The 21,644-nt window shown below is 43.9% G+C and overlaps 1 protein-coding gene across 1 annotated transcript in view; it reads left to right on the forward strand.

Moving 5' to 3' along the window:
• Positions 1-9,082, forward strand: part of LOC308284153 (1-phosphatidylinositol 4,5-bisphosphate phosphodiesterase gamma-1-like) — a gene marked incomplete at both ends in the record, with an annotated part of 43,259 nt that extends 34,177 nt beyond the window's left edge. The window contains 9 exons of the mRNA XM_080724703.1: positions 261-427; positions 840-936; positions 1,614-1,838; positions 2,261-2,406; positions 5,165-5,279; positions 6,177-6,338; positions 6,905-6,993; positions 8,215-8,399; positions 9,022-9,082. Coding sequence (XP_080580829.1) covers positions 261-427; positions 840-936; positions 1,614-1,838; positions 2,261-2,406; positions 5,165-5,279; positions 6,177-6,338; positions 6,905-6,993; positions 8,215-8,399; positions 9,022-9,082 — 1,247 coding nt within the window. The remainder of the gene's footprint in view (positions 1-260; positions 428-839; positions 937-1,613; positions 1,839-2,260; positions 2,407-5,164; positions 5,280-6,176; positions 6,339-6,904; positions 6,994-8,214; positions 8,400-9,021) is intronic.
• Between the last annotated feature and the right edge of the window lie 12,562 nt (positions 9,083-21,644).

Below are 21,644 nucleotides of genomic sequence, written 5' to 3' on the forward strand. Positions count from 1 at the left end.
CAGGGGGGAAGGGGGGGGGGGGGGGGGGGGGTAAACCACCGCTCAGTTCACACGGGTGTGATTTTTAAGTGGGGAGGAGCAAACTTAATAGTAATATTGAGTTTAGACAGCGTCAGAAATGCTGTTCTGAGAGATGAGTTGTCTGAGGCTGTCCATGTTGCTGTTTTGACATATTTCACTGATGAAATATGACAATAATAATATGCATTTCTAAAGTGTCATATCTCCATGTCTTTCCATTCTTCCATCCGTCTCCCCAGTGGTGCTGAAGGATGGGAAGAGTTCCAAGCCCTACGTATTCACCGTCCACTCCCAGAACCTGTCCTCTCACCCGGTGCAGTCTCTGGACGTGGCCGCGGACACCCAGGAGGAGCTCACCAGCTGGGTGGCCAAGATCAGAGAGGCTGCTCAGAGCGCAGACGCACGGGTCAGCAGCACTTCACTTCACACACGCACACGCACGCGCTAGGTGGTTTAACTTGGTAGTACCGTAAATATTCAAATACATCTACAACAATTTGAAAGCTACTTTGATGATGACAGCTATCAACCAGGAATAATACGGTAATCAAAGGGATTAATTATACGATTATCAAAGGAGAAAAAAATATGCAATGTTATTATCTTCATTAGCGCTTTGTTTCAAAAGTCGTAACTTTGGCCTTACTTTTGGAAGAGCTCGGCTCCTCCTCCAAAGCTCAGCTCTGTATGCGGGCGGTTCCAGCAGGAGCAGAGTTTGACTGCAATAAAAAAGAAGATGATTGGAAAGACAACCTGTTGTGTGTGTGTGTTTGTGTGTGTATGCCCTTACTGAGGCCTTCTGGTCTCCATGGTTACAGATGCAGGAGGAGAAGCAGATGGAGAGAAGGAAGAAGATTGCGGTGGAGTTGTCTGAGCTGGTGGTCTACTGCAGACCTGTGCCCTTCAACGAAGAGAGTAAGGATACTCTGTGTGTGTCTCCTTCACTCTCTCTTTCTGTATACCTATTTATATCGTCGTTGTCGAGTGAAAACCTTGTATGTCCAAAACCGTTCGTTTTGCATTTATCATTTTAAAAATGATTTAAACCAGTGAAAACAGCCGATCTACAAGCACACAACGTCTCGCGGTGCGAGGTGTTGTGTGCTTGTAGATCTGATGTTTTCACTACTTTTGCGTGACGGCCTTGTATGATGAAGCAGGGCTTTACTTTGCGAAAGAACGTACAAATTTGAAACTTGGAGATACGAGGTTTCCACCCGACAACAACGATATGTCACTCTCTTTCTTCCCCTCTCTCTCTCTCTCTCTCTCTCTCTCTCTCTTTCTCTCTCTCTCTCTCTCTCTCTCTCTCTCCTCACTAATGATCACTATAAGATCCATTTCTGTCTACTTGCTCTGTCTCATTGACAAGCTATGTAGGCATACAGCAAAAAAATGCACTTGCCTATGACATCATTGGCAGGGATTTTAAACATATTGTTTTTATTGATGCAACTATGGCTACTATTTTTACGCGCTAACGTTCCAGGAAGAGAATGGTTTGAACCCTGATCGGTGATGTAGCAGTTCATTATTATTGCGTTCTCGTTATGTGACGTCCTCTCTGCCACTCTGCTGCCCTGTGCTCCCAGAGATAGGCACAGAGAGGGCCTGTTACAGGGACATGTCCTCCTTCCCGGAGACCAAGGCGGAGAAGTTTGCGACGCGGTCGCGAGGGAAGCGCTTCCTGCAGTACAACAGGCGCCAGCTGTCCAGGGTCTACCCCCGAGGCCAGAGGCTGGACTCCTCCAACTACGACCCGCTGCCCATGTGGCTCTGCGGCTCCCAGCTGGTCGCACTCAACTTCCAGACCCCGGGTCAGTGCCGGGGGGCTGTCACCATCATGTCATTTTACCTGACCATTGATTGTCATACAAATAATATGCGATTAATGATTTAATTGTGTTCTGGCATTGATACAGTATGGCATATACGTATATATATATATATATATATATATATATATATATATATATATATATATATACGTTTGACTTTTAGCTAAAAATATGCAGATCAGATTTATTTTATAATTGTATTTATGTGAGCTTGTAGATCGTCTATTTCCGTGAAGTTTCTCCAATATTTTTGCTATTTTGGGCTATTTTCAATGCTAAAATATTGATGTCCTCGAAGTATAGTAATATAAACGTGTGTTTGTGTGTGTGTGTGTGTGTGTGTGTGTGTGTGTGTGCGCGCGCGTGTGTGTGTGTGTGTGTGTGTGTGTGTGTGTGTGTAGATAAGCCCATGCAGCTGAACCAGGCGTTGTTCCTGCTGGGTGGGGGCAGTGGCTTCGTGCCACAGCCAGACATCATGAGGGACGAGGCCTTCGACCCCTTCGACAAGGACTCCCTTCGTGTGGAGCCAATCACCATCCAGCTACAGGTCAGATCCACCAATCAGGACGCCTCTGTGCTCTTCTCTCTCCATCTTTTGGTTCAGTGTGGCTCCCAGACAGTCTTCTCTGGACCAGGGCCCACTTGGAGATCTGCAAAGTGTTTGCGGCCCACCCATCTGATCACTTGAATTATTGAATGCTTTAACTATTGAAAAATGGCAGATATACAAGATCACAGCGCGGCACCGAGTGCCGCGCTGCGAGCTTGTAGATCTGCTATTTTTGAAAAAGTAGTGAAAATGTGTGCAAATCTTTGAATATATGTATTTTTAAAGCAAACGTTTGTAACTAAGATTTTGCTCCTGGGTGGTCCCTGGAACTAGATATTTTGAGATGGGGGTCCGTGGCCAAATACATATCAGTTTGGGGGTCCTTCTCACATGAAAAGTTTTGAGAACCACTGACATAGTAGTCTCTCAAGAACAGACTAACTGAGCTCCAGTTAAGTGAAAAGGACCTTTTCTTGACGATGGCTGGCCAGATTGCTGACATAGAAACACAGGTTTTTCAAAAATAGCAGATGTGCGCTGTGAGCTTGTATATCTGCTATTTTTCAATAGTTAAAGCATAAAATAATAATACACTATAATGTGTACCCGTTCTGAATGGGTTAACACGGCCGTGTTAAGGGACTGGGAGTAGTTCAATCGATAACTCACCCCATGGAGACTGTTGAGTTCAATAATAATTTTTAGTTTTTGTCGCCTTCCTAAGCCAATAATTTGAGGAGACCCTTTGTAGGCCCATTTATTGGCTTAGGAATGCGACAAAAACAAAACAATATTATTGAACTCAAGTCTCCATGTGGTGAGTAATAGATAGAAATTAAGTCATTTGGGGATGAACTACTCCTTTAAAGTTATACTATGTAACTTTTTTTATAAAACATATCTTAAAATTGTCCTAACTATTAAATCGCTAAAGTTTTAGAACCCCCTCTCTGTTAATTTCAGCCCCAAAAGCCTTTTCTTTATATGTTTTCTACTTAGCCGTGACAGGGGCGTGATTTCCCGGCAAAATTACGTCATCTGCATCATCCGTATACGTTGTGTATACGTTGGCCAATCACATCGCGGATCATACACACATGATACACTACCGGCCAATCACAGCGTATCTGCCGTGTCTTCAGGAAGTAGCCTCCCTCAGCTACAGTGTTTACGATGGTGAAGGATTCTTAACCTCTTAATCCCCAAATCCTGGCCAGAATAGTACGTTCTACCCCTCCACGGATTCGCATCGGTCGCGGTGGTTTGCAGCGCCGCTCCGGTGGTCCGCGGCGACTCCGGGTGAAAAACGGCCGAAAAAAGCAATACCGCTACTGACCACTTGTTGAGCAACTTACACAGTATGGCTTTAAGGCCACGTGTTTTCAAAGCATGTCTATTTTAACACATCGGATGCCCACGTGGTGTCTACAAGTCAATTTCTTTGATGTCGCTGGAGGCCCACGACGCGTTTGACGCATTGTACAGTAAACTATACTGTACTGTAGCTACTGCACTTGGCTACCGCGGTGATGAAACAAACTCCATTTCCCAACATGCAGCGCGCAATTACGTCATCCGGACGCGCTGTGTGTCTCGTTGACTTCCTGTTTAGCGGCTGCACAAAAATGCTGTTTTCTCCTAATCTAGCTTTTAAATCACTTTCATTTCAAAACGGCAGCCTCTTCTACCTGCCGTAACACAAACACTGTGGCTTAGAAATGATAAAAAACGGTCCTGACTGAAAGAAAAGATTTTCGCGAAATAAACAGGACATACTCGGATTACATTTACTCGGATTACTTTTCTCGCCAGTACTCTCGCCGGTAGGTAAAATGACGCGTTGCCATGGGCACCAGCAAATTAAGACACGTTAACCACGTGGGCGTCCGATGTGTTAATGACCATGAACAGTATTATTGGTGTTTTTATATCAATGTTATCAATACAATCTTGACAATTATCTGGTGTCCCACTTGCAATATCAAAGTACAGGGCAAACTGTTCTGCCCCTTCTTTGTCCATCAATGTTCAACGTTGACTGCAGGTGTGGTGGTCTTAAAGACTTAAAGAAAACGGGACGAAAAAGACTTGCTCTCTAGTCTCTGCATAAACTTTTAAGAAAGAAAATAGTTTTTCTTTTATTTCAACATACTCTTATAAAGTGCTCTGTGCTCAAAGTGAAAGGTGCAAAAAAGCAGCAAACGTTTGGGTCATAGGAACTTCGTCAGTGCTGTATGAATGGATCACGGACACTCGGACAGACAAGTTGCTCTAGATTAGCAGGTCATCAAGGCCACTACAATGGTGGGGCGTGCTGTTAAAACAACAATACCTACTGTGTCACAGCATTACACATGAAATCATTAGGTACATAGTACAGACCATGTCACATAAATAAACGTTAAGAAAAGGCTGATGCACACCTCAAAGGTTAGTTACCAGGTGCGTAGGACAAAGATACATAAATCAAAGAGGTTTCTCTGATGGTGAAATCAGAGTGGACCCGCACACTGTTGAACTTGCAAGAAAATATAGAAAAGTAGCTTTATCAACATATAAACAAAAATAAATAAGCAAAAATAAATCTTTAAGTCTTTGTATAAGGAGTCTTCCTTAAAAGTTTATGTAGAGAGCGGGTCTTTTTCTGCTAGTTTCCCACTTGGAATATCCTCAGGTCCCACCAGTGGACCCCGGACCACAGGTTGTGAATCTGGTGTATTATGTATTTTATCCATTATGGTGCTCTGTGTTTCAGGTGCTGGGAGCCCGCCATCTGCCCAAGAACGGCCGCAGCATCGTCTGTCCTTTCGTGGATGTGGAGATTGTTGGTGCTGAATATGACGGCTGCAAGAGTAAGACCGATGTCGTAGGTGAGACGCCGGGACTTTGTTTCCTTAACTTTTTGATTGCCACGCCCGAGTTGCCCGAGTTGGCAGCCATTTTGAAGATGTATTTAATTATTTATTTATTTTCATTTTTTTCATTTATTTTTTTCAAAAAGATTTTTTGGACCTCCTTCTAACTACTAGGCATGATCGCGATCGAACCCCATCTTTCAAACATGGCAGCCATGTTTGTTTACAAATGAAGAAAACATAATCGCTGCTATCTCATGAATGCCTGAACGGATGTTTGAAAGCTGTGAACAGCTTGCACACACGTGGTGCATGATCTAGGCATGGGCATGCATGATCCGTGCACTATGAATTACATGGAAGTCTATGGAGACTGGTGGCAACCTGGAACTTCAAAGAGATGTTGTGTTAACAACTTTCAACTTGGCCTGCCTATCTCCCTATTTTGGGCATGCCATTATAATGTTCATTTTCCTGTTCCAAATTAGCAAAAATAGAAGATCTACACGCTAACAACGCATTGCGACGCATCATGTTGTGAGCTTGTAGATCGCCTTTTTTCACTAATCCTTGTATGATGAAGTAGCGGTCGCGTATATTTCCACCAGTCTTAGCTTTTGGTGTTTTTGGTCCTCTTATCTTTATTTCTGCTTCTTTTACCTCCTTAACATTCTAAAATGCACTGAGCTAGTGACTTGTTTTGCTGACTATATCGTCAATTCCTTGTATTGAAAATATTAAAGTTCACAGCCAATATCAGAAAAAAATATAAACGTTTGAAACTGTCTGAGTACCAAAGGAGTACCCCAAGGTAGTTACTGTACGTAAGTGACTCTTTGAAGCTTTCCGCTTGCATGATGAATATGAATTCCAAAGCCTGTGGAACCATTGTCATGTTCATTCCCCATACAGCGGACAATGGGCTGAACCCTGTGTGGGTGCAGAAGCAGTTTGTGTTTGACATCCACAACCCAGCCTTCACCTTCCTGCGTTTCACCGTCTACGAGGAGGACATGTTCAGTGACCCCAACTTCCTGGCCCAGGCGACCTACCCTGTGCGGTCCCTCCGAACAGGTGCATGTGTGTGTGTTTGTGTGTGTGTGTGTGTGTGTGTGTGTGTGTGTGTGTGTGTGTGTGTGTGTGTGTGTGTGTGTGTGTGCGCGCGCGCGCGTGCATGCGCGTGCTTGCGTGTGGTCTGTTAACAGAAATATATTATTTACATATTATTTTTATAGTGTTAAAATGTTTTGTCTGCATTCTTTGTTTTGTTTCATAACTCCCAATTTCAGTTGTTTATCTTTGTTTATCCTATATTAATACACTCTCTTTACTGATTGGACAAAATTGGTACCCTGACGTAAAAAAATAAAAAATAAATCTGCACTTCCACGCTTCCCACAACCAAACCTAAGAAACCGGAGCCGTCGCGTCCAACAATTTACAATTTAGGCATTAAGCAATAAGCAAGGACAGCACAAGGTAATGCATCAAATGCATAGAAATAGTCATCTAAACACGTAGCATCAGTCTATTAGCCATTTCAACATAACATTATGCAACTTTGCATCATAACAGCCTAGACACCCCCTGTTGTTGATATATATGTGATCTAACGTCTATTCTACATTGCCTGCTGTCAGGCTACAGGAGTGTCCCGCTGAAGAACAGCTACAGTGAGGAGCTGGAGTTGGCATCTCTTCTGATCCACATTGAGATCGTCAACGCTAAGGTACTGTAATGCACCATGTAGACCTTCCCTGGGACCCTGTGTCCCTTTCCCTTGTTCAAGTTTTTTGTTCTTCAACATTGTAGTAAGTCGCTTTGGATTAAAAGCGTCTGCTAAATGCCTAAACTGTAAACTGTAAACTGTAGCCGCTAAAAACTAAGAAATAATAAAGAATAGCAAAGAATGTACATTAGACAATAGCACCCTTTGAGTTTTTATTTTGTATTTTCTTAGGTTTTTACTGAATAGGTGCTTGGTCTACCAACGTTCTTTTTCTTAGATTACTATTTCTATTCATTTGATGTATTGATGTTGATGTACTGATGTATTAACTTGCTTATTGTAAGTCGTACTGGATTACGAGCGTCTGCTAAATACCTAAAGGCCATTTCCCACTGGTCGCGATAACGATAACAAATATCGTTTTTCAATTGAAGTGGATGGTAGCGCCCACAACACAACGATAAAGCCGTCATAATTGATGTGAACGCCGTCGCCGACATATCGTTATCGTTATCGCGCAGAGTGAGAAAGGGCCTTAAATTGTAAATTGTAATTGTAAATAAATTGTACTTTAAAGTGTTGAGCACATGGTTCCTACTTCTATGTGTACACTGTCATCAGGGACGTGCTGGCCATTGGGAAAAGCGGGACAACTCCCGAACGGCCGGTTCATTCCCGGCCGGTCCAGGCCGGCCATTAGGAAAATATTTTAAATAAAATGTTGGCCTTCGTTCCATTTTGGGGGCTTTTTCGCAAAGCAAAGCCCTGCTTCATCATACAAGGCCGTTGCACAGAAGTAGTGAAAACAGCAGATCTACAAGCACACAACGCCTCGCACCGTGAGGCGTTGTGTGCTTTAATGTAGAACGGCTGTTTTCACTAGTTTAAATCATTTTTTAAATGATAAATACAAAACAAACGGTTTTGGACATACAATGTTTCCACCCGACAACGACGAAATATAACTCATGTAATTGGCCCACTGGCTTGTCACTTGTCATGATCTGAAATGGCAAATCTTTGAGTAGCAGCAGCGCTATAGAGAGAGTTGTAGAGGCCCTCATTGAGCACTATACTCAATGAGGGCCTCTACAACTCTTTTTCCTGTGCTGAATCAGGGGCCCAGCACGTCCCTGACTGTCATCATGTGCCATGTGCAAACTTGCCATGATTCGCATCTATATAGAGCCATCCGTGTGAAAAGTGTACATCTGGTTTTAGGAGGAGGACGACGAGAACCTGTACACCTCCATCCAGCGCCTGCGGGATCGGACCAGCGAGCTGTCCAACCAGGTGTCCGTCCTGGAGAGGTCGGGCTCAGCTGACCTCAGCTACCAACAGAGTCTGGAGGAGCTGAGGGCCGCCCAGGACCAGCTCAGCGAGCTGGTGGAGGCTCGGAACCGCAGGTAGCGGGACAGGGGTTTCATTATGTTTTATACAGACCAGTTGTTCAAACAGACAGGGGTGTCATTTGGATGGTAATTGCCACCCCCTAGTGTTCATGTAACCTCACATGCAGTTATTTTATGCATATTATTGTCCCCAACTCCGAATAGTTTTTTTGCAGATTAATCTGGTTTCATCGCACATCTTGTATGGTGGTAATCAATGAGTGAAGCATTAACTTGTTTTTTGCCACCCCCTATTTCTTTTAGAAATGATGGCTCAGCAAACAGACACAACAGATTACCCTGTAGTGTTAGGTGTTGATTGGCCTTGATATGAAAAGGGTTGAAAACCACTGGTGTAGAGCAGCGGTTCTCAACCTGTGGGTTGGGGTCCCCACAGGACTCTTTTTGGGGGGTCCCCAGATGACAGTAAATTGACAATTTAAGGACTTATAAGACGTTTTTAATAACTAGAAAAAATATGGAAAAGAAAAAAGACCATTAGTGGATCAAATGCAATCAATAAACCAGAAGGGAAAACTTGGGAAGGGGAAATTAGGGAGACAGGGAGGGACTGGTGAGGAAATTTAAAACAACCTTTACTCACAACAAACCAATGCATGTTATCCTCTCCTTTCAGGCTCACAGAAAAGAAGAGGAGGGAGAAACTGAGGCAGCAGGTGGCAGCAAAGCGCAGCTGAGCTTTCGTTGCTGACCTTGGTTCCAAATGCTGCCCAACATTTCCCTCCACACCAGTGCTGTGCAGCCACTGCATATGGAGAAACAGTCCGTTGCAGCACTGCTTTGGAATAACTGGAATAATCATGCTACACTCTCCTACTAAATAATATATTGGACTTTATAAGACTTTATAGCACCATGCTGCGCAGCAGTGCCTCAGAGTAAAACAGAGTAACATTAAAAACAGCATATAGAAGCATCTCATGGACTAAATAAAAACAACAACCTCAGAATGCTAAGCTATAAGATACAAAAAATCATGGACTTAGTAAAAAACAAAAAAGGATATAAGGGAGCTGAAAACTCAGGTTACATGAAATGGAACTGAGACATATTTGAATGGAAAAGGGAACAGGGGGGCACACGTAGCAAAAAAGTAAATATATGTGCCTTCGACGTCAATATGAGACACATAGCGCTTTTGTCTGTAGGGTATAAGCTGTGTACGTTATGCTGCAGTCAGTGTGTTAACATAGCAAAAGGGGTAGAGTCAGCTGACGCTATAGGCCCGGCTCAGTATCTCAACTCGCAAGGCGTTCCCTCAAAAACTGGAACTCGCAAGGCGTTCCCTCAAAAACTGGAATAGTGGGCCATGCTAAGGACCACAGGGACTTTTTGAAGCGGTTACTCACCCTTTTGGTCTGGCCGACGACAAATACAGTACAGAACCACTACTCATGAAATTAGTTTTAAAGGGATTTTCATTGTTTATTAAGGAGAGGAGCAGAATGAAGACTAAAGTCTACTCCTCATAATCAAGACCAAAGTCTTTTCTTGGTGATCAGATGAACTCTGATCTTTCCGCGGGGGTTGTCGGCTTCCCATCACAGAGTTCTGACCGATAGAGCAGAAGAAAAAAACCCGACATTGGACTGTGTTTTAGCTAAATCATCACCAAACCACACCTAGAAGGTCTTTTAATATGAAATAAAGAAATCGAATGAATAAAGGGCTCTTAATATACTACCTTCGTAGAAGGGGAGTAGAGGGGAAGGCGAATACACAATAAAGGAAGCTGTGCTACCCGGATGTCAACTACAAAAAAAGGGGGCTTTGGCACAAGACCAAACAAGGGCTATCACAGAAAAATACTATCAAAGCACTCTTAGCTGCCGGTTCTGCATATAGCACACACCCAGGATCAGTGTCTGTCGCCTGACAGAAGGAGATAGTAAGTCTGGACTCTGATCCAGGATCAGTGTCCGTCACTGGTAAGACTGTTCTCTGATCTCCTGCTCCCCCCACCTCTTTTCTCTGCCTTTCTTTTGTAGCTTCTACCCTCTCGCCATCCGTTTCCTGTCTAATTTTGTTGTTGTTGTTGTATATAACATTTTATTTATCACAAGCGTAGATCCTGTCATAATAGATGAAAGAACATGGTAAACGAATGATAACGCAGAAAATAAAAATCCTTTCTACGGGAGCCGTTTGGTGTGCGGACCTTTCTGTTCAACTCTACAAGGAATTGTTATATCCAACACCTGCTATATTGGACATAGGGATGTGTGTCTTTTTTATCGTTTTGTTAAACAAATAAACAAATCATAATGGAGAGACAGACAATAATGTAACTTTATGTAGAAAAATGTATCTAGTCAGTGTACCTGGGAAGTCCCTGACCTGGAAAGCATCTGTGTCGGTAACCGCTCCATAGAGTGGCTGTGCGTGTGTCTGTAGCCACTTTTCCTCAGCGTTTTGCCATAGCAATGTGTTTCCCTTAGCGTTTTGCCATAGCAATGTGTGTGTGTGTGTGTGTGTGTGTGTGTGTGTGTGTGTGTGTGTGTGTGTGTGTGTGTGTGTGTGTGTGTGTGTAGCCATATTACATCACCATAGAGTGGCTGTTGGTGTGTCTGTAGCCACTTTTCCTCAGCGTTTTGCCATAGCAATGTGTTTTACTCAACGTTTTGCCATAGCAATATGTGTGTGTGTGTGTGTGTGTGTGTGTGTGTGTGTGTAGCCATATTACATCACCAATTACCAATTGAAGACGTTATGCAAGCACGACCACCGCTCACTTCACATTGGGTGTGATCTTTTAGATTTTAACAACTTTAACCATTATTTTATACTTTAGCTATTCAAAAATAGCAGATATACAAGCTCAAAGCACGGCTATGAGCTTGTAGATGTGATATTTAAAGAAAAAAGGAAACAGTTTGCAAGTCTTTGAATATATATTTTACATGCATAGATTTGCACATGCACTTGCTGTGTCATGGCTACAGAATGACAACTATGTTATTTTTGCAAATCAATGCATGGCGATGTGGCGTTGTGCTCCACTTGATTGTCCCTTTCTAGTTAGTGATTCACTTCTTTCAGTGTCACGTCACAACCCTAGAGCTATACAGTAAAGCAGACGGAACTCTATGGCCTCAGTGGGTTCATGGAGAGTAGCTGAGGAGTGCATCTCCCCCCCCACCCCCCCCAAATGTGTTTGAAAAAATCGGCCTGATGGTGGCGCTATATGGGACAGATCCATGTTGATGACATGAGTGTAGACATAGTGTGTACCGATTTGTGTGATTTTAGGGCAAAATCTGTAGGAGCAGTGTCCAAAAATGTGTTTTGCAATAATCGGCCTCATGGTGTCGCTAGAAGAGGGCCATGTGAGAAATGAGGGGTGGGGTCTCCGCGTTGCCTTGGCGGACGAATAGGTACCGGCCCCGGCTCTCCCGGACGCTCCTAGCCCGAGTTACGGCATTTTATGTGAGCTGCAGTGGAGGGGGTCCTCCACTGGGGGCGCCACCACTTTGGCATCCGTTCTGGAGCACCAGGAGTCGGTGGTCCCCGGGAATTCCCCGTGAGCAGCCCCGTTGGGGTGGTCATTTGGTCATTTTTGCACATTTGATCATTTTTTACATCTGGGGGTCCCCCAGGGACCTGGGGGTCCCTGGAGCTCCGGGGGTCCTTGGAGGTTGTAGTTTGGCAGGCAAGGAGTGTGTGTGCAAAATTTGGCATGGATCGGGGCAACGGTTGCGGAGATATGAGCAGGGCAATAGTGTGACGTGTGAGGTGTGACAGACAGACTGACGGACGGACGGACGGACGGACGGACGGACGGACGGACGTACTGACTGACTGACTGACTGACTGACTCACAGTTTGTGGAGGTTTTGATAGTAAGTGCGACCTGACGGTCGCAATCAAGTTCTCCTCAAAACTTTGGCACCTTTCTACTCCTACATACTTAGACAGAAAATGAAAATAAAAACATCAATGTGTTCTGTTTATTGTGGCGACGTGTGCTATTATTTTTTACAGCAATCGGCCAAATGGTGGCGCCGTAGGAAGCCTTCGAAAGTGCAAACTTTGAACAGGTATAGCTCATGCTCTGTTTGAGGTACAGCCATGAAACCTAGTATACTATGCGTCTCTTCATGCCGAACAACTTTTACGCTCTGACTTTTAACCTCTGACCTTTAGATCCCCCAAAATGTTGAATTATATGAAAAACAGTAAAAATCTATCTCCTCCTGGGATCCTGGGAAGTGAAACATTATTTTTTAATAATTCAATGAATATTGCAGTTTTATGCAAATTATTCTTCTGCCTCTAAATCATACATACAAAGTCACACGTTCATGGCATTTGGCAAAGATGTAGAGGGTTAGTCAAAGTATCACTGAAACCAATTTTATTCCAATCGGCCAAAGGGGGGCGCTATACAAAGCGTTTGAAAATTTAAACTTCAAACGGGCATAAGTCATGCCTCGTTTCGTTTGAAGACATGCAACTTGCTTACACGCGTGCTTTGACTCAAGCGGAAGACATCTGTGTCTTTGTTAAGTAAGCTCCGCCCTTAGATTTTCCTCCATTTTGATCAGTTTGTAAAACGCTTAAACCCGCTTTTATTTTGGAATTTTCGCGTCACGTGCACAAAACTTTTTTGACATGAACTTTGGAAGAATGGTTCAGAAGCTGTGCTCACGTTCACTCTCCCATTGGAATGTATTGACTCCAAACCCGTCTCCGAGTAGTAAACCAGAGATGGCCAGTCTTGCTATTTCCATCTTGGATTTAAGTTCATGAATCATCTTCATCTCTCACACTCCTCTCATCAACACCTGTCAGGATGTCAGCTTCACTCATGGTGTCGACTCCTGAAGAGGACGCCATCGTTCTAGGGCTCTTCATCAGCCAATCAGTGACCTTCCTGTCAGGTGACCGGTAGTATGAACTTCCTGCTTCAGAGGGTGTTCCACCACTCACTGCAACACAAGACAACAGACAGCAAGACATTTACAATGACAATAAAAACACTGCAACAGAAGACAACAGACAGCAAGACATTTACAATGACAATAAAAACACACCTGGATTTGAAAACATCTCTACATGTCTCTGTTACTCATATACGTAGGAACCATGATGTCATTTTGACCTCTTACACTCATAGTTCATCATCTCTTCAGGACAGACTACTGATCATTCTCTCCAATGACAATACACCCATCCATTCTTATGTTATCTTGCACGCGTGCGCACACACACGCACGCACGCATGCACGCACGCACGTGCACACGTACACACACACACACACACACACACACACACACACACACACACACACACACACACACACACACACACACACACACACACACACACACACACACACAGTACTCACTACTAGGAGGAAGCAGGTCGATGCTGTTCCTTCTCCTGACAGGTGGAAAGGTTGGTTCTTCTTGATCCTTCACTGCAAACTTCAACACCCTGTTGATCAGCTCCTGCTCTCTCTTCTTCCATTCTTCTTCTGTCAAAGATGTCTTTCCTTCCAGAGTCTTCTGTCCAGGAGGTCCAAAGTGTCCTCTGTTCCTCGTCACCATGTCTTCTGTTTTCTCCATCAGCTCTGTGACTTCTGAAATGTCCCACTTCATACCATCCAGAACATGGTACCTGTAGCCACATTTCTCCAGGAGCCACCTCAGAGGTTCTCCTTCAGACTCCATGTACTCCTCAACACGTCTCCCTCCCAGACAGAATCCCCACATGAACAGAACCAGAGCGTCTCTCCAGACTCTGTCCCCAAGCATCTCCATGTGTTCCTCCACTGATCTCCTGTCAGCTTCAGAGAAACTGGACATAACATCAACAGTCACCAGGACAGCATGGGGTCCAGGAGAACACAAAGTCACACCATGTCGAAGGACGTCTTTAGTCTTCTGTGATGGAGGTGTAGTCGACCAGTCTGGACAGTTCACCACACTCACTGTTCTGTCAGCAACTCTGCTCTGTCGTCTGACACAGTGTGTCAGTTTAGGCTGGGTTTTTAACTCCTGGAACATGAGGTTTAATGTATGTTAGTCAAAATAATCAACTCCAATCTATTCTGTCCTCATTGAAGAGTTTTCTCTGGCTTACCAGAAATGAACGCACTGAATTCATTATTATGCATCACTTTGTCTAACAGAGCAACAGTAGCACTACAAACATTACATTCATTATAACTAACTGTATGGAATAATAATTGAACTACTTAACTAGAAAATGGCGGACAGTAGAGCATACATGTCCACCAGGGGGCGTGCTGTAATAATAGTTGTGATGTATACAGTCATGTTTAGCTACAGTCATGAAGAACTGAGCACCATGTGACTCTCTCTCTCTCTCTCTCTCTCTCCACCTTCATTGTCTATCTCTCTTTATCATCTTTTTCTCTGCTTTGCTGAACATGTGTGTGTATTGATCACTGACACTTCATTGATCACATGATGTCTCAAACATTCATGCCAGCAGATACTTTTACATTATCATCAGAAAACATTTATATTTGATCTCTTTACTGTTTACTTTTATCTCATTCATTATAACATCACATTCATATCATATTACTTTACTGTTTACTTTGAGCTCATTCATTATAACATCACATTCATATCATATTACTCACCTTCCATGGAGTGTATGGAAACACACTCTGCTGCAGAATGAGGTCTCCAGCTCTGCTCCTCTCCTTCTGCTTTCCACCAACCAACATCAGCCTGACATCTGCTAGACTCTGATGTTCTCCTGACACACACACACACACACACACACACACACACACACACACACACACACACACACACACACACACACGCGCGCGCGCGCACACGCGCACACACACACACACACACACACACACACACACACACACACACACACACACACACACACACTTTATCACTTTCACCTTTCAAAATGTTTCAAATATAGATTAAAATAACCAAATCTACAAGCTCACAATGTGTCATGATGCAATGCGTGAGCTTGTAGATCTGCTATTGTAGTTTATTTTTCTACTTTCGCTACTTTGACAAGGTAGGGAATGAATTATTGAAAAGAAAAGTTAAAAAGGTTCCTGACAGACAGCAACAAAAATGGAAAATATTGATATGGCCGCGTTTCCCAAAGCGCAGGTCGTACGACGCCCTTCGTAGGGCTCCACTGGTGGCGTCGCGTTGCTCTGCGTCGTGGCGGCTTCATTGACGCCGTCACATTGACGTCCGACCGGCTCCACCGCAGCCCGGCGGCTGTGACTGTGAGGTATCATTCTATGGCCAATATAGCTCATTTCCAAAACAACATGAAAATCACTTTCAAACAGGAATAAAACTATTTGTGACCTGAATGTGAACGTATAGAGCACACTATGTTCACAGCAGAGAGCAGCAATGCACCACTGACCACATTGTTTTGCCTGTTGTGTTTATACATAATTTTATCAAAGAAGACCGCTGTAATTACATAAAAAAATATGCTAGGATTTTTGGGACATCTAGTCACCATCGTGAATGGATAGCCAATGGCAGAAAAGCACGTATTTATAAATTTAAATGAAATGCAATTACATCTAATCATAATTTATACGACTGGACGTTGTGGACGCCGTACAGCCGCTGCGCTGCGGTGGAGCCGGTCAGTCGTCAATGTGACGGCGTCAATGACGCCGTCAAGACGCAGAGCAACGCGACGCCGCCAGTGGAGCCCTGGAGTAAAAAAATTGAACCGAGGCAATTTTGGAGTTTGGGCGCCGTCACCGGAGCGTCCGACGTTGACGTTGCCGTCGGCAGTGGAGCTCCCTTCATTGATTAAAACCGGAGCGCTACCAGCGGTGACGTTGACGCAACGCTTGACTCGCCCGGTGGAGCCGGGGGGTTATGCTGCGTTCAGATGGGCTCAGGCAAGCGGTAGACGGCAAACGGCACCACCTGCTGGACGGTACGGTACGGTAGAACAAAATATGCCCGACGGAACGGTACGGCAACATTAATTCATTATTTAAAGCGCTCGCGCAAAATGAAAACGTGCGCTGCGGTGGTTGAGGTGGCTCCATGCTGCTCTCTCTGCTACTGCTGGCTGATGTGTGTTCTGTGTGTGTTGGCGCTCTGCTCGAATTTGTCCCGTGAGATGGAGCTACGTAACATCCGGTTCCAGATTCCGTCCTGTACCACGGTAAAAAGATAAATTAATTTAACTTTGAACGGCACGTCTGCCGTTTACCGTCACCGGTTTCGACTGCCGGACTACTGTACCGTTTGCCGTTCTACTCCCTTCCACTAAAATGACTTCTGGTTTGCCGTCTACCGCTTGCCTGAGCCCATCTGAACGCTGCGGTCCTTACGATGACGGCGTTTCTCAAACGCGCTTGTTAGCGCCCCTCTCAAAACAGCCTACGCATGCCCTTGGGCTGGCCAGAGCCTTGTATTAGAGAGTTCTGCAAACTCTGGCCCCATGTGAACGGATATGATGCAACTCTCCCTGAAACTCTCCTTGAATGGCTCTGGGCTTCGATTGATAGGACGTCAGCAGCTGCGCTCCCAAATGAATTTCAGCTGTTGGTTTGTATGATTGTACTCGGCCCATCAATAAAACATAGGCTACAACGCTGAAAATGAACAAACTTTTAGCGCTGTTGGTAGCAGCAGCTAAACTGACCCATGTTTTAATTTGAAACTACATGCAAAGCTTTAAGCGCTGTTGCCTGTTGGTAGGCCTATAACTGACTGCACAAAGTGACTTAACTGCCCGTCTTAAATATTTATTTTTGTATTTTGTAGGCTAGGCCTACTATGACAGTATTGTAGACTAGGGTATTGGTTCTCAAAATGAGACTCGGGGACTCTCTGTATCGTTTATATCGATCTGCTGAAGCGGGAGTCGAACTCGAGGCTCTCAGTGGTTAGTCCAACTCACAACTCGTCATGCTAATAAGCCTGTGTTCAGCTACTAAGGCTGTTGTCCGCCCCGTCTTGGCTGTAATAATTATAGGGCACATCATCCTAGCCTGATTTCAGACTCAGCGCTGGAGAACCAGTCCGCTCAAAGAGTGGGCTGAAGCCAGGCGATCATCATCCTACACTCTCAAAATGTGAGTTGCATTTTGGAACCATTTGGTTCTAACTTCCAAACATCCAAACTAAAATATAACCATCCTGCCTCTTTAGCTCAGTGTTGTGTTGGCATGAGGGGCTAAAGAGGCAGGGCTGTTATATTTTAGTTTGGAAGTTTGCAAGTTAGGAACCAAAATTAATGGTTCCAAAATGTAGGCTAACTCACAGAGTGTAGGATGATGAGTGCCTGGCTCCAGCCCACTGTCTGAGCGGACTGGTTCTCGTTGAGTCGTGTTGGCACGAGGGGTTGTGTGTTGGACTAGCGACTGGATGATCCGAGTTCTATCACCGCTTCCACGCATCACTGGACCCACTTAACAAATGAGGCAGCCTATAAGCTTGTTCTTTTTTATGTAAGTGTGTGTTGTGGTGCGCTATTTCTCAGTAGCCTATATATCAAAGCAAGCGACACGCATAACATAAAACATATAGTTCACCTTTGTATTTTTTATTTATTTCTTATATAAATATAAATATATAGTTCACTTGTTTATTTTGTATTGCAGGTGTGTAGAATAGTCTACTCTACCATCCACAAGACTTAGAATAGCTTTTTTTAAATATACTTTCATAGTTATACTTAGTTATGTGCTCAGTTTTCTAGAAGGGTGCTTACGGGCGCCCCAGGCGCACCCTTAAAAAAGCCATCGGTAAGACAGGTCTGCAGCACCCATGGGAAACTTGCGGGAAAGGTGTTTGCATGTCGTCACAGCCATTTGGTTCCATTGTACACACTCGACCGGATTCCTGAAAGCCCTCGGTGCTCTTGATTGACAGGTGCCTGCGCAGGCTACGAAGGCGTTCTTGAAACGTGTTTGGTCTCTACGACCATGCCTGAGCTTACGAGCACTCAAAATCACTTTGGGAAACGCGTCCATTAAATTATTAAGATATGAAAGGAGAGACAGGCTAACAAAATTACACACACACTCTCTCTCTCTCTCTCTCTCTCACACACACACACACACACACACACACACACACACACACACACACACACACACACACACACACACACACACACACACACACACACACACACACACACACACACACACACACACACACACACACACACACACACACACACACACACACACACACACACAAATAGGTTTTATAATCATCACCTTCAAACAGAGCTTTCAGAGCAGTTCTTTGTCTGTGTGTCTTGGTCATGAATATGTGGACACGTTCCTGGATGTTCCTCTTCCTCTCTGACATCTTCTCATCTCCATCATCTTCATAGTGGCCACCTGTGTTTCCTGACACCATGTCCTCTACCTTCTCCAGAAGCTGTGTGACCTGAGTGACATCTGTCTTCTGGTTGTTGAGGACATGATACCTGTTTCCACATTTGTCAACGAGCCAGCGGAGGTCTTCACCTTCAGCCTCAATGTGCTCCTCAATGCTTCTGTCTCCCATACGGTCTCCATGGGTGAACAGTATCATAGAGTAACTCCACACGCTCTCTGGGTGAAGTGACATGTGTTCCTCTAATGCTACTCTCATTGCTTTGGTGAATGCTTCACAAAGAGGAACCGCCAAAAGAACAGCATGTGGTCCAGGAGGACAGAGAGACACACTGTTCTGGATCTCCAGTTTGTCCATCTCTGAGGTGTCCAGTAGTGGACTGTTGTAGAGCCAGCCTGGTGAGTCCACCACTGTCACATGTCTCCCTGCTACTTCACCCTGTCTCACCTCACACTGCACTGACCTCTGACCTGCTTTAAAACCACTTCCTGTCAGAATGGTGTTTCCTGCTGAACTCTTCACAGACCACCACCTTCCCAACAACACAATCCTGATCCTGGTCAGTCCTGTCAGAGAAAACATTGACTGCAATGACCTCTGACCTGTCTGACCTGCTTTAAAACCACTTCCTGTCAGAATGGTGTTTCCTGCTGAACTCTTCCCAGAGGCCTGCTCTCCCAACAACACAATCCTGATGTCAGTCAGTCCTGTCAGAGAAAACATTGATTAATTTCACTTTGATGTTTTTATTTAAACACTGATAAACACTTTCATAAAATGTTTTTCAGTCTGTTTCCATTCAGATATTTTAACAACAAATAGATAAAATAGCAGATCTACAAGCTCACATTGTGATGTGACACTTTGTGAGCTTGTAGATCTGCTATTTTCAAACATTTTGAACATGTGTTTTTGTCGTGGTTGAGGAACAAAGCAACAATGTCCGGGTAATTCTATGATGTTGTTAATATGTAATAATCACATTGATACAAGTTAAATGAACACTAAGGGGTGTCCACTAGAGGTCAGTAGAGTACAATGATGTATACAGTGACATTATTACCTAGAGTCATGTAACAGTGGAACAATACATCTACAATATATCTGTGTGTGTGTGTGTGTGTGTGTGTGTGTGTGTGTGTGTGTGTGTGTGTGTGTGTGTGTGTGTGTGTGTGCGTGCGTGCGTGCGTGCGTGCGTGCGTGCGTGCGTGCTTGCGTGTATGCGTGTGTATGCTTGCGTGCTCACTCGTTCGTGCGCACGTGTGCAGATCAGCTTTACAGATTCATTATCTTATCAGATTATCAACTATTTTAATTATCAATTTCATTAATTAAATATGTTTACTTTAACTGTTACACTACAAGATTATTTCTTTTTTTCTTTTCTTTTTTTACATTTCATTAACTCCCTACAAACTTTCTTTAATTTTCTTATATCAATTATATTTGTACCAGAAGTCAATCAAAGGTAGTGATTTGAACTGTAAGTGTCCTTCATAAGAGGAAGATACACAACAATGTTTTTGACAGCATTATAATTGGTTAGTATTAGTCTAGTGGAATTTCTGAAAAATGTGATTGTTAGAGGCATTTTGGGGTAAAAGTTGGGAACCAGTCTATGTTATACAATTCAAGGGTGCTGAATCTGAAAAGAATGGTTACCAAGCACAATTTTGAGTTTTTGACCTTCAAATTTGCATAACAAAATAGCTGCAGAATTGTAAATTTTAAACTATTTCTTCAAGGGATATTTCACTTAAGTAATTTTATCGTCTAATCAAGCTTTTGGGAACACCCAGGACAGTTTTTGAGTTGTTTGATTCAGTTTAGATTTAGATATTTGATATTCATATAACACCCGTCCTTTTTTCTGGTGACTCCTGATATGCTCCTAATACGTGAGCAGGTTATGTTTTGTCAATAACATTTTTCATTTATCTTTAATAAGATCTTAATTGTATTTTATTTATTTCATTTTCCCAAATAATTATAGAAAATAAACTAAAAAGGTTATCGAAAGAACACTGCCTGTTCGTGTATTAGGAGGGCGTCAGGAGTCACCAGAAAAAAGGACGGGTGTTTTCATTAAATCTATCATGGTTAAAATGGAGTTTGAAGTTACAATGGGTTTGTATAGGAAGGGGGCGTGTCTGATAAAATGAATATCAAATATCTAAATATAAACTGAATCAAGCAACTCAACAACTGTCCTGGGTGTTCGCAAAACCCTGATTATCTATCTATAAATGCGACAAATCTCTGTCTGTTTGTTTGTAATCCGCGTATCTCGAGAACCGTTCGTCCCACCGGCTTCAGATTCGGCACGCGCGTTCCCCGCCGCCGCGCGGAGTGCAGTGCCGGGCCTCGACCCGACCCGACTCGCGGTTTTCCGAAACCGGCGCGAAACGTTCGGAATCTCCTTATGCGGAGCTGATTGTTGACATCAGGCTGTTCCGGAGGAAATCGGCGCAAGCGCTTAGTCATTGTGACATCACTTCATAAAAGGCTCTGACATCACGTACGCCACATGAGTCAACACAAAATCTCTGTGAATGTGTATGTATGTATGTAATCCGCGTATCTCGAGAACCCTTCTTCCCACCGGCACGCGCGTTCTCCAGATATCTGCATAAAGTCTGACATCAGCGTTTTCCGCAACCGGTACTGTGTGTGCAGAGATCTTCATATATGGGCATAAGTGGACAAAGACAAACAGATGGTCAAAACGGGTCCTATGACAACAGGTATATTGGGGTTTGCATTAAAGGGTGGGGCATTCATGGGGTTTGCATTAAAGGGTGGGGCATTCATTCCCTATTTCAAATTCAGCACGTGCGTTCCCCACCGCAGCAGGTAGTGCAGTGCTCGGCCTCGACCCGACCCGATACA

Source organism: Nannobrachium achirus (genome assembly GCF_963921795.1).
Source record: "Nannobrachium achirus genome assembly, chromosome: 1".
NCBI lineage: Eukaryota > Metazoa > Chordata > Actinopteri > Myctophiformes > Myctophidae > Nannobrachium > Nannobrachium achirus.